Source organism: Rhinolophus sinicus, linkage group LG04 (assembly GCF_036562045.2).
Source record: "Rhinolophus sinicus isolate RSC01 linkage group LG04, ASM3656204v1, whole genome shotgun sequence".
In the NCBI taxonomy this organism is placed as follows: domain Eukaryota; kingdom Metazoa; phylum Chordata; class Mammalia; order Chiroptera; family Rhinolophidae; genus Rhinolophus; species Rhinolophus sinicus.
This window is the reverse complement of record NC_133754.1, coordinates 136047222-136061548: the sequence shown is the minus strand read 5'-3', so window position 1 is coordinate 136061548 and position 14327 is coordinate 136047222. Positions and strand designations below refer to the sequence as shown.

General features: G+C 37.9%; 1 protein-coding gene across 4 annotated transcripts in view; it reads left to right on the top strand.

Annotated features, from left to right (window-relative positions):
• The window catches only part of KDM4C (lysine demethylase 4C), a 346173-nt gene that overhangs the window by 103095 nt on the left and 228751 nt on the right, over positions 1-14327 (top strand). For all 4 annotated transcript variants that reach the window (XR_012495714.1, XM_019727138.2, XM_074330450.1 and 1 more), the window contains one exon: positions 789-926. Coding sequence is in view for 3 of the 4 variants with exons in the window: in XM_019727138.2 (XP_019582697.2) it covers positions 789-926 (138 nt within the window). In the remaining variant the exon portion in view is untranslated. The remainder of the gene's footprint in view (positions 1-788; positions 927-14327) is intronic.

Here is a 14327-nt window from a genome sequence, read left to right as displayed (position 1 = left end):
TGAACCAGTGAGTAATAAACTTGATTACTTAGTAGAGAGTAGGCAAATTAAAAAAAAACAAAACCTGAAAAAATTAGCTTCACTATTTTTCTATGTAGCTCAAAAGTAGGAATGGAATAGATACATTGTTTTCATCTTTGCTTTAGGCTTCTGACTGATTTACTGAAGTTATTTTAATTATATTTAAAAATGCACTCAGTTACACACACACACACAGACACACATATACATTTATTGGAATAATTCTTTGACAGAAATGTTACTATTGAATGGAGTTAATTGAATGTTTTATAAGTATTATGAAATAATAATTTAGTGAGTACCACCAACTCTTTAGCAACAAGAATTCATAATAAAACCTGTTCAGCATGCGTTATCAAAGTTTTTATAGCTCTAACTTAAAAAATATCAATTATGGTGTGTCCTGTTATATAACTCAGGTTTTGCATATTTTTAAAGTATTACAATAGACACATTGATTGCTAATATTAACAAATTTATTTGAATAACTTAAAGACATTTCATATAAAATACCTTTGATTATGAATTGAATGACTGAACTGCATTGCAGAAGGTCATACATACCCTGTTTAGAAAAGCGTTTTAAATGTTTCCTGAAAAACTATTAATGGATTAAATAAAGTATCTGGGGGGATTTCTTTTATACTGATATAGTTCTGATATCATAAAATTTTTTTCTTTATTTTTTATAGAAAATATATTTTAATTATATTCACAATTTGGGAAGTCTTATAATTGGAAAATATTATATGCTTTGTACCCTGCAGATCACCCAGGAGGCTGGAGAATTTATGATCACTTTCCCATATGGCTACCATGCTGGTTTTAATCATGGTTTCAACTGTGCAGAATCTACAAATTTTGCTACTGTCAGATGGATTGACTATGGGAAAGTTGCTAAATTGGTAAGTTATGCCTTAAAAATGAAGCATAAATTAAATGTGTATTCTGGTTAGTGTAGTGGGAAAGCTAAGATCACATGGGGCATTTTTTTTCCTCATTGACATTTTCCTCCTTGACAGTGTATGCCTCTCACCATGGTAATTTATTTCAGACTAGATATATTTATGTTACGTAGATTATATTACCATTTGTAGCTACATTTGTCTGTTTTGAAATTAATGTGGTACAGTTTACCTTGAGAGGTAATTTTATGCAACTGATGTTTGCTTCCTATAAGGCTACCAGTTGTTTTTTTGCAAGATTTTCTGGTGGCTCCCTGCGGCTCCATGACTGAACTCCTTCCATGTTAGAGTTCAGGCCATGGCTGAGCAAACAACTATTTACAGAAGAAAGTGTCTGGTAAAATTGTAACAACAAGAGGCTGAGGAAAGATGGTAAGAAATGATTAAAACTGCCCTTAGTGCAGAAATGAATTTCTTGAAAATAATAATGAAGAATAAGAAATTTATCTTCATGTTAAATTTGGTATAAAATTTTGCATTTCCTGCCCAGTACATTTAATTTAGTTTCACATACTGTGTATTTTCATTTGCAAGCAACAACTTCTATTAAATTTAATTAATTTCCCACTGTGGCATTAAACAGAAGACACCTCCAAAGTGTTGGTGGCTTCATTAGGTTGCTTCCTTACCTGTGGCTTTTCAGGTTGGCAGAGGGCAGCTTCTTAATGAAACTATGTGTTTTACAGAGTACGTAAAGTTGACATAGATTTAGTGGAAAATGATGCATACAGTTTATGTGGCCTTATCTTGGCCCCTGCGTGGTCAAGCAAGTATTATTCATTTTCTGCATTGATAAAACTTGAATGCGGAACTATTGGTTGAACTGGGATACAAATATATTCAGGAAAGATGACTCTAGGTTTAATTTACATGTGTATTTAGAAAATTGCATAATATGTTAAGAGTATAGCCCTTTGGCAACCCAGGAAACATTTGAAAGAATTCATGACATAAAAGAAAGCTTCCTGCTATTAGAAGACTTTTTCTGTTCTGAGTAATTTCTATTTATGAGGGGTAATTTAGAAAGGAACAGAACTGACCTACTTCTTCCCATTATGCATCTTTTCTATGACAATAAACCTAATAATAAAAATAGAAAACTCAGTGTGTATGTTCGTTGGCCGGCTACTGCAGTGCTTTTGCAGAAATGTAATGCTAGAATCTGCAGTGAAACAGTGTCATAGCCCGAGGTTATAACAAGGTATGTTATTTTATGCTTTTTGCATCTTTAACGATTGACATAGTAAGTTGGCTATTACAGCTGTTCAGAGTCACCAGAAAAATTAATTGGTGTTTGTTTACTACATGTTTCAGATCTAATTCAAGGTACTGGCCAAACTAGCTTCTCCCCAAGGCCAAAATGTCCTGGGTGTGTTTCCACATTTACGTGTGGCTGTAGAGTGGGATTGGAGTGTGACCAAGTCAGAGGTCGACAGTGGTCCTCTCTGAAATCTCAGCTGTCAGAGCCCAGAGCTGGGGGATTGTTAAGATGTAGTGTACTGTGCTGGGGGAGGCAGGGATCTGAGACCCCCCCTTTCTTCTAGCTACCCGTGTTACGTCAGGAAAGGCATTTATTACTTTTGTTTTCTTCTTATACAAAATAGAAATACTTTTCTATTCCATAGATTTGTTGTGAGGGGAAAAAAAACTTAGGTGTGTTGGTGTATATCATTCCGTTTAGTCAAGGGATATGACTGACTGTCTTCGTTCTGGGTATTTTACTAGATAGAAAATTTTCGACGGCTATCAGGCAGTTTTTGCCAGTGGATTTAAAATTGTTGTAATTGCATGTGTTTGAGATGTTTTCAGATGTTGTCTCCACCCTTCCCTTACTTTGGGTTACTCTGAGAATGTGTTAGTTTGCTATTGCTGCTGTAGCAAATAACCATAAAGTCAGTGCTTTAAAACAATACCCATTTATTATCTCATAGTTTGCTAGGTTAGAGATCTGACAACCAGCAAAAATCAAGGTGCTTATGGGGCTGCATTCCTTACTGGAGACTCTGGTGAAGAATCTGTTTCCTTGCGCAGTCAGGGTGTTGGCTGGATTCAGTTTCTTGCGGTTGTCAGACTGAGTCCCCTTTTCCTCTTGCCTTTCAGCCAGGCCTTCCTTCCTAGAAGCCTCGCGTGTGGTCCCCTGCATTTCAGGGCAAGCAATCTGCAAAATCCCTTTTGTCATGTAAGATAACACATTCTCGCAGATTGCAGGGATTAGGTTATGGATCTCTTTGTTGTTGGGTGGGGGTGATTGGGGGCAGCATTCTGCCTACTACAGCAAGTTCCAGTTAATAACTGACATGGCCATGTATTAAGAATCTACTTTGAGTCATGTAACTAATTTTAGTTATTCTGCTTAAAAACAGGAAACTAAAAACTTGTAAAGGATGCAATTTTGAATTTTTCACTAAAACACCCTTATGCTTTCTTAAATTATCTTCCTCTGTATTAATTTTTTTTGGCTATTCTCAGTTAATAAGTTTTCTTACTTTATAGTGTGCTATGATGGCTTTTTTTTTCTTTTAGCAGATTTTGGTGTTTTTTTAATTATTTATATGACACATATTTTTATTGATTTCCAAGTCTTTCTTTAGACAGTCTTATGAATGTACTGTATCATTGTGTGTGTGTGTGTGTGTGTGTGTGTGTAGACACACACGTGTAGTTTTTTTTTCCACACACCTGTGGGTTTTAATCTTAGGGAAATTTGTGAATTGGTTAGTTTTTGTGTTTGCTGGGGTCAAATGTAATTTATGGTGGACTAATTGTGAACTGCACTTATAGGACTTTCAGCTTTGAGAATGACCACATTTGTTCCTTTGTCTTAATTCTTTGCCTTCAATTTATTCTGAATGATAACTATTAAAAAACAGTTTTTTTGTCATAAGTGATGATGAGTTAAGCATTTGGGAGGGATAATTTAAAAAATAATGGCATACTTTTTCATAGTTGAAGCGCTGGGGAATGACATCTGCTTTATATGTCATGTGTGAATTTGAGTATATAAAAACATCTGATAAAGTATCTGTTTGTGGTGCAGCATTAATTAATTAATTAATTAATGTGGCACAGAGTGTGGGATCTCTACTATTATACTTCATATCTTACAAACCAGTATTTCTTGTCTCATGACTTAGAAAAGAGATGTTACAGAAGGCTATTTTTAAATTAAGAAAACACCACTAAGTTTTGAAAAGATAACCCCCAGGTTCACTGCTGGTTGCTTTGATGGTCTCAGTTCAGCAGCCCGCAGGCTTTGGTTAATAGGACCTTCTCAGCCCACTCTGATGGCTGCCATTGAATGGAGCTCCGATAGTGCTTGTCCGCTGTGTGCCATGCACCGTGCCTGTTGCTATGAATCCATCACTTGGAGGATAACCTGTTTGATGAGAGCACACAAGTGAGAGGAGAGGTGGTGCTGGCAAGGGACCAAGGACTGCTTCCTTTGTTGTTGGCCACTTGCCTTCTGGTGGTGTCTGTGGAGTAGGAGGGGAGAGAAGGGATTTCTGTGGGTTTCTTTTGAATGTATTATTGACCTATTGGTATATTTGCTCAAGAAACGTTCCCTTTATTTATAATACGCCTAACATTGACTGGAAGGAACTCCCATTCCTTTATTTGTGCTAAGCCCAAATAGTCAGCTTCCAAATTTCAGCAAATTCCTGCATGTTTTATGTTCTCAACTAAATAACAATAATGACAACAAGCAGCAACAGCAACAACAATTATGTGAATATTCTACCACCCATTGGAATATTCTGTTTGTTAGCACTTAATTCCTGTAACACCCTCCCCGCCCACTTTTTTTTTCCATCCTACCTACCCAAACTGCCTCATTTCTCACGAAGGCGCTTTTTTTTGTTGTTGTTGCATAGATAGTGGAGAGGAACTTCAGAAAGGGGACAAAGGTTGGCATGACGGTACATTGATGTCATAACCTTGATAACAACTTAATTTGACTGTCCCTGTTTCTAAAAATCTCTGCTAATGCTCCAGGCCCTTCCTATTTTTCTTGTTTGTCTCTTTCCTTGTCAAGAGGATCATTCAGCTCTCTTTTGCTTTGTCCTGTAAAATACAGCCTAGCCAAATTCTGCACAATGCTCCAGAACAGAAGAGCTTTGCCTTAAGGGGACACACCTACCTAAGAAGGCGGTTGTATAATTTTTCCCTATTTCATTAATCAGAGGTAGGGTTTTCACTGAAAAAAATCGAAGGGAATGTTCCAGGTAGCCAAGTGTCCATTTGCCTACTGAGTTCAGCCTTGGGGAACACTCAGCGAGTCCCACCTCTGCAACAGGAATTGTGCTACATGTGTGTGCAAAGAAGAAAGACGTGTATTCTTTGTCTACAAGGAGCTTTCATCAAGAGCAAAGGGCTTTTAATAATCCTCAGTATGTAAAGTAGTAGCATGAGTGGCACATGCTATCCTGTTTATTTTAGCCATTCTTATAGCTTTGAACATCAGAGTAATCTGGAATGAAATGCTGTATATATTTTTTCTAGTAGGGATTTAAAAATATATAGCATAGCTTTACAGTTGAAATAAGATATTGGTGCATGTTTGAGATGAATGTGTTCCGTTTGTGGAGCATTCTTTCTTTCTGTGGTGAAATGGAGTCCGTGATTACTTCTCTGCAGTGGCTGTGGTGGCACTCACGGGTCTGCTTCCTGGCTGGGCAGGATCAAAGAGCTGGCCTGCAGGTTGTATTTCATTTTTCCGTTTGGTGGGATGAAGTGCAGTTGTTTTGATGTTAGGTTTGATGGATTTGTTTGCCACTGCATTCATTAGCTTCACATCAAAAAACTGACAGGCTGTTAAATGAAACTTTGGCTTAGATTTTCAGCTTGACTGTTTGGAGACATTTGTGAAGATATTTTGTTTTTGTGTTGCAGAAGCCTCAAGCACTGTGATTGTCTCGAAGGGAAGAAAAGTTATTTACTGTACTGATTTTCTTGAGTTAAAAAGAATCATTGTCTTGGGGACAGTCATATCTAGCTGACACCATCAGAAGAAATGTATTTATGACAGTGTGTGCAATGTGAGACACTTATCTATGGCACGGTAAATAATGTTATCTTCTTGGAAGGGGAGGTAATAGTTGGTGACTCTAAAATGATATTCTTATTTGGCATTAATTTTATTTTAAGCGATACTCTATTAAGGTGATATGCCAGAAAGTTGAAAAATTACATGGCAGAGCTGGGAATGTTCTCTTATGAACTCTAGGAGCGTTACTTCACTAATTTGAAAGCATCCTGACATTTGAATCCTCAAACATTTGAACAAGTTTAAAAAGAGATGATAGAATTTTGAAATTGATTTCACTTTCATGTGGAAGGGATTTCAACTATTAAAATGTTCAAAAACCATGATATGGGTTCATTCTATTTTATATTTCAATCCTTTGTAAAATTAAATTTGATTTTTTTTTCAAATCAAAGATGCTACCTTTTTGGAAGGTAGTAGCATCCTTCCAAAAAACAAACAAACAAAAAAAACCCGTTAGTATTGGGTAGTCTTTATTAAAACAATCAGGAATCATTTTAATGGTGAGTTGCACTAGGTCATATTGTACTATGCTTTAGATCACAAAATACTAGTGACATTTCTCTATTCTTGTGGCTTGTGAAGGAAATACAGCGTAGGCTGTTTTGCACATTGCTCATTTAATAGGTCTTGGCATTCTAAGTTTAAGTGCTAATGCATAAACTTTGTGAGCATAATGATTTTATATTCTGCATTTTCTCTTTTTACCCCTGCTTTGTTTCTGTTTCCTGGGCCCTGGTGTACCATACAACAGTGCTGATGAGTGCCTCGGTGCTGCATTTTTCAGAGAGCTTCAAGGGAAGAAGAGAAAATACTATGTAGAGAAACAGAAGCATACGAACTCATGTCCTTAGGAGCTAGTACTCCAACTGCGGAGTTAGTATTTATATATCTGGAAGAGTATTAAGAAAGAAAACATTCACATTTGTCCCCATTTTACTCTGATGAAATACTTATTAATAGTTGTGGGGTTCAGAAAATCGGAGACTTCAAGTAGTGTACTAGAAAGAAAGCCAATGGATTAGCATATATTGTGTCTGGGACTCGAATCCTCAGAGCGAAGGTGCCTGATTTCATTTATTGCTAACTTAAATTTGCTGGATTATGGGGTTTGAATGGAAGGAGGTGTGTGGTTTATGGCATGGATGTTTAGTGCTGACCTGAAACCCAGGTAACATCTGTTTCTGAGGCTTTAGTGTAAGCCACTTGTTTTACCTCATGTACCTTAAGGAAAAGTAAATTGGCTTTTTGAATCACTTACATACTCTTGAGAAAAATGAATTTATCTTTAAGCCATTCTACTTTCCTATGGTTTGACAGTAATAGTAGCTGACACTGATTGTTCCCTATGTGCCAGGTCTTGTCCAGGGCTCTTTCTATGTGTTACTTCATGTCTCTGATGGATCGATGTGATAGCTGTTCTTACTCCAGACATGTTCCCTCCAAGTACAGGAAGGAGGAGGGCAGTGCTGGAACGTGGCCCACCCACCTCCCGCTAGGAAGAATATCTTTCCTTGAAGCCCACCTGAAAAAGTCTTTTATATCCTATGGCCACCCGTGAGCATAAGGAAGGCTGGCTGAGGAAAGGGCAAGTCACTGGCGTGTTCAGGCTGTTTGGGAGAGCGAGCACCTATTAGGTGCTGGGCCCTGCCCTGCCCTGAAGGAAGTAAGCAAGACAGATGTGGTGTCTGCCTAGGGGAGCTGTTCTGAACCCTGAGAAACACTTGTAATGCGGACTCCTGGCCCCACCCAAAGCAGTAGGATAAGAATCTCTGGTGAGAGGACACAGCATTTACATTTAAAAAATCTCCCTAGGTGAGTCTGGTGGATACTTTGGGTTGTGATCCACTGGTCTTTAGTGAGTTAAATAGCCCTTTGTTTGGGGTGAAGTCCTTTGACATTATATATATTTCTTCTACTAAAAGATATTTTGATTTCACAAACCATCAACTTACCTGTCTATAAATTGGAGATGTATAATAATTTCCAAGTATACCATTAATAGCTCCTGTTCTGTGATGATACGTATTTTGGGCACCTGCAGAATTGGAAGTTTCATGGGTTTCCTGTAAGTGTGTCCTTTAGTATTTTTTGAGAGAAGAAGGGAGTGTGTTGGAAAAGATATAATTGAGTAGCATGAATATTAAGGACACAAGTGTCCTGCGTGTAGCTAGTTGTAAAGTAACTATGAGCTTTTGTCCAGTGTAGTGGATTTTGTGACTGCTTTTTGGAGTCTTTTATTTTCCAGTTTTTAAAATCCCTTCCTAGTTTTTCTTCTGTTATTTTTTTTCAGTATGCAAAAATAGGATAAAATAAACTTTTGATCTCTTATATAATAATGCAATTATATAACACTATATCTGGGCTACCAAAGCTGAAACTAAATTATCAAAGAGTTAAGTGCCATCTCTATCTACAATATCCGGAAACAACTTTCTCCTACTTTGTTCTCCCCATAAACCCTGTATCTCCTTTAAGCTTAATTTTCTATTACGGTCTGACATACTATGTATAATATTCTAATTTATTTTATTTGTCTGTCTCCCTTCTACTAGAATGAAAGATCTGTAAGAGTGGGGATTAAAAAAAGATCATAAGTTCATTTCTGTGTTCTCTACCTAGCACGTAATAGATGCTCAATAAATAGTTTGTTGAATGATTAAATGACTTGCCCAAGGCCAGTTAGTCAAAAGCATCAGAACCAGGATTCAAACATAGGAATCTTGTCTGTCTTTTCATTGTTTTCTCCATGAAGACAATGGTTTCTTTTCTCTTTTTCTTTTTTTTAGTTTCAGCTAACATTCACTGACAGCTCTGTCAAAGAGAACAAAATAATTATAGATGTAATTTATGTATACATGTAAGATATACATTTACCACATTAGAAAAATCTCCTCTGAGAACCTCAAGTTTTCCAGTCCACACCCAAAATCCATTTTCACCACTTCAGTCATCACATCAACTCAGATGATTCCTAAGATTTCATAGAAGAAAAGGAAATGATCGATTTGGAAGGTTTTCGGACAAGAAAAAGAAAACATGGACTATTTGAGTAAAGTCATTTCTCCTTCTACCACCAAGAAGCTCATTTTTTTGGGGAAAATCACTCTGCCTTGTTGAGACTATAATGTGACAGCAGTTGTCCGGTTCCGAAATCGATCGAAAAGCCATGTTTGGAAATGTCCACACGTGACTTAGGAAGCAGCACAGTGAGAAGTAAAGAGCGGTTTGTGGCCGGTGGGGATGGGTTGGGATGTAGTACGTCTTCTTGCTGACCATTGGTTCTCTTGTTCACAGTTTGATTCACTTGATAACTTTGCGACCTGGTTGTGTTCTTAAACCTCTCTCAAAAGATCTGTATAGTCTTGCTACAGTGTGGTAACTTAAAGAAAAAGCTCGTTAAAGGAGGACTTGGGAAAATTCTTTAAGTGGGCTCTGACCCCTTGGCCCAGCCACACAGCGATATTTTTTCTCAGCGGAAGAGCTAAGCGTGAAGTAGGACTTCTTAAGTAAGACATGCCAACTGAGGTCACTGTTCCCTTTCTTTCAAGATACCAGTTCTCTGCTGATGGAAACATAGTGACACATATAGATCCCCAGTTTGAAGCTTTGGTGTGGGAGTTTTGCTTACTTGAGCCTTTGCTATGACCTCTTTGAATCAAAAGAAAGTTTTAATGGGATTTCACTGAGGTCAGTGGCTATAATTAGACTTTAATCTGTGGATTCACAATCTATCCTCCCTCTGCTTTGAGCAAGGTGATAGAAAGGATGAATACTCCTTTCTCAGGAGAGGAGGAATAGAACTCTGCCTGGAAGAACTGTAGCTTGGAAATTCCCCACAGGGGCTGTGGCCACGGGAGTACCCTGTGCCAGCACCAAGGGCCATTCCCAGAAGGCTGAAAGTGATGAAGGTAATCGCTGAATAAGGTTTTGATACTTAAATACCAAAGGGAATACAGAATGGATGAAAAATCCATAATTAATCTCTATTACTGTTTTAGCAGTCTGTACCTTTGCAATGAGAAGAATCAGCAGAGTATTAGCCAATTCAAAGAAGAAAGGTGTCCCCAGTTTGGCAGACCCTAAACAAATCTGACACAATATAGAAGCTCAGTGCTTAGTTCTCTCCCTCTTTCAGCCATGCCTATTATTTTTAATTTACTTGACTTTTATTCCTTATACACTGTGGCCAGTGATATTTCTTGCCTTTTTCTAAAACAAGGAAGGCAAAACAGGAGTGTCTTCTGGACACCTGGACACTCTGGAGGGATGATTTCCGACCCAATAGCTTAGAGCACTGATTCATTCTTTGTAGCACTATCTACAAAATTTAGTGCTTACAGTTAATTCTGCTAGGCATTGTTTTTGTCTTTCATTTGTATTGATCAGATTGTATTTCCCTAAGTGCTACCTTTAAGTGAGGACAAGATCGATGCTTTTATGCCTTCTTATAATGCTAAGTGCAGTTTTTATGACGGCTTTCTGTGTCTCTTATTGTTGATATTTTGATTTTTATGACCCATGAGTAAATAGTTAAGTAAGAGAATTTTCAAGTTAGAGTTCTAGTGTCATTAAAATACGAAGAAATGACATAATATTGGAGAATTGTCTATTTTGTAATAATAGATATCAGTATTTTTGGGGGGTAGGGGATGAGGGTTACATACATATATCCATGTATTTCAGTTATTGCTATTATTTTATCTTTTAGGAAAAAACTAGGAAAACATACCAAGGAAGAAAAATATAGCATGCCTTATGTTCCATGTGTAATCTCAAAGTTAGTGTAATAAAATTAATTATATCTTGTGTCTCCCTTCCACATGCTTAATTAGAACTGCAGCTCAAGTGGTTATTGAAGTCCCATGATGTGTGCAGGACCGCTGTCAGAATCCCTCACGGGAGGCAGCGCAGGGCTGACATACGCGGACTTCGCCTGGACTCTCAGGCTGTATGTGATTCTGCTGAGCTGCATTCTCCCCATTTATAAGGGAGACATTGCTGGATATTGTTGGAGGGGTACAAATTCAAGGGCTAGTCAGACTGTGGTACAAATTCTGCCTTTCCCATTTACTGTGTCGTCACGGCAAGTACTTAGCTAACCTGTCTAAATCTCCCTTTCCCCATGTGTAAAATGGAGATTGTAGCTTCTTTATAGTTCTGAAAAATCAATGAAATTATATATGTAAGGAGCCTGGCAGGGTTGCAGTGGGGACTGCGTAGCTATGGGGTGGATTGGGATTGTGTTTGCACTGTATCTTCCTTCCAGAATCCAGTCCGGGGAGTTGACTTAGTTCTGTGGAGGGCCTGTCTAGTGTAAGGGAAGTGCCGTGTCTTGTTCCAGTGATGCTGGATTTGTTCGGTGGGCCAATCCTGGACAAACAGAAGGGCTGGTAGGATTGGTGGAGACATAGAGGAGAATGCCAGCTTGCCCTGGGAGAGTAATAGGAGGCTCATCTCTCTGGATCAGGACGAGAAAGCACAGAAGTCTGCTACCTACAATCAGAAGGGACATCAGACCTAGTTTAAAGCCCATGCTTTGAACGCCAGACTAGAGAGATGAAAAGGTTCTCTTTAAAAATCAAAGCCTGGAGCAAGCTGGCCGCTGTTTTATTTTTCATAACTTTGTCAGAAATACAAATGTTCATTGTTTCATCTCCCGAGTACTTCCTTAATAAAAGTGTTTTGATGGCTAGCTGTGAGTGCAGGTAAACATAAACCCAATCCAATTACACAGCCCTGTGCTAGAATTCGGGTTCTCTGTGAGGTACTTGCGCAAGCTGCCTCTGTGAGCTGTACTTTTCCTGCCTGCAAAGAGAACTTTAACTGGCACCGCAGCGGGCTGTGGTGAGGATGGGGCAGCCACCCAGCGCCATGCCTATCGCTGAACACATGTTTTAAAGCGACTCATCATCATCATTTCTAAGGGAACTCCCTGATACTAACTTGGGGAAGCCGGCGGGGTTCAGGCCCTTGGTGCTGAGACGCAGCGGCTTTGGGGATGGATATTGTTTGCTGGATACATGCTAACAGCAAGCTGGGCAGATGGATTGCTTATATATTTCTACTGATTTCTCACATCCATTCACTCTTACTTCCTACCAAAATGAGGGCAGTATGAAAAGAAATGACATCTACTAACAATGTTTGGGGTTCTTTGGGCCAGATTGCTGAGAGGAGGAATTTGAAGGAGCTATTGCTTTTGTCTTCAAAAACATGCTGTAGCTCTTGGGCCCTGTGTTGAATTTGAAAGAACATGTGTTGTTAAATCCTTGGGAAGAAAACTATCACGGATGTTAGAGATTTCTGTAAAGTTTGACTCTAACCCACACGTGGTTCTTACATACTTTAGGTTTTTATTTGAATGAAGATTTTAAAAGCAGGTAGTTTTCAGCAACTTTCTGATTTTTCATAAAAGATATTTTTATAAGACCTATCTATAATAATTTTCAGTGATTCTTGGTAGAGTATTCCTAGTTCTCAGGACTATGTATTCTGGGTTGCCTTTTAATTTTAAGTATTGATTTAAAAAGAGTGGACGGTTTTGACAGTTAGTGAAATAGCATGAAAACCTGTTTTTGGCTGGTAAATAAAATTGAAAAATTGTTCCAACTTCAGTATTATTCAGAGTAATAGTGAAGGGTTTCTTTTTTCTTGTTGTATTTGTGCAAATAAAAGGAAAGTTGCCATTGCTCATGAGAATGTAGTTGGTATGTGGGAACTCAGCGCTCGTGTTGGTGGCAGTATAAATGGCCTGAGCTTCCCGAAAGGCAGGTGGGGAGTTTGTGTGAACACCCGGCAACATCTCCATGACCCTTTGTCACATTTCTGACACTCCTAGGAAATAATTGAAAATGCAGACATTCATTCACAAAGATGATTGTTGTAGTGCTGATTTTATCAGCAAAAATTGAATTATAACTAAAACGTCCAATGATACATGAATCATTGAGTAAATTATGGTGTATCCATACAAGAATCCTTTTACTTTTACAGAAAAATTATTTGAAAGGTAATCACTGTGGCTGTTAACATTACTACCCCAATACCCATTTTTCAAATGTATAAAAATAGGAAAAAAAATATATGCTCATGATAAAAAAAAAAAAATAGTGCAGAGAAATGTTTAATGACATCCTTTCCAGTCCCTTCCTTAAAGGTAAACCCTGTTCATTTCTTGTATATCCTTTCAAAAGTATCAGCCTATGTTCACATCTTTTCAAAATTCTATACAAAGTTGTTCAATATTATAATACCTTGTTTCCCAATGTCTTTCCTTTTAACATTTTCCTTTTATTATGTCTTTCATTTATGTCAAGTAAAACATTTTTAGAGTATAGATGTTTATTAGAAAACTCTATCTTATCCCAATAGAGTATGGCAGGTGGTTTGCATTGGATTTTTTCCTGAGGGGTATCATGGATTCACAGTAGTGCAAAAGGGTTCATTGCACAGATCTTGTTAACAAATCAGGACTTTGAAAATGAATGCCTTAGTTCATTGTTCTCTTTTCAGCCCCTGCGTGCGAGCAGATGGCTGGGTGGACCTGGTGCACTTGCACGTTTCCAGTTCTGTCTTTGTTGACAGGCCCTGCCCGCAACTGCCATCTCAGCTTATTCCACCACAGTTAATACTAGGGTAGTTAATGCCATCATAGTTGCTGTTTTACTGAGTGACAGCATTTATAACTGTGTCCTCATTTTTGAAGAATTGGATTGGTCAAATAAATTTTAATAAGTTCCTTTAGAATTGTACTTCTCTGGCCCCGTGAAGGATTATCTCAGTGAATTTGGAAGACATGACAAGAAAAGTAACTAAATGACTTTTGTCAACAGTTCTATGATAATGGGAAATTGAAATAGGAACAGCACAAAGGGGAGATAAAACCCAGCCTGGTTTCTAAATATACACATAGGCAAGGAGGGCTACATAAAATAAGAAAACACCAACTGCAATAATCATAAAGAATACTCTAGATTTAAAACACGTACATGAAGTAAGACAATCAGGAAATTATTGCCCATTGTTGCAAGAGAGCAGATGGTGTTTTAAATACCTTTTAATTTTATGTCATTCTTAAAATCAAACAACCAAAGAACGTATACCATCTATATTTAAAAGATGCAAACTTTTCTATTTTGGGGAGAATTCTAGGGTAGAGTTGAAGAAGAACAAATGCAGCATTAATCTGTCAATAAAGACACACATGGGAGGGTGTCTTGGCAAGGGATTGAAGGGGTAGGGGAGGGAAAGATGACTAAGAAAGCAGTATTCCAGACCCTACTTAGCTCCCGTGT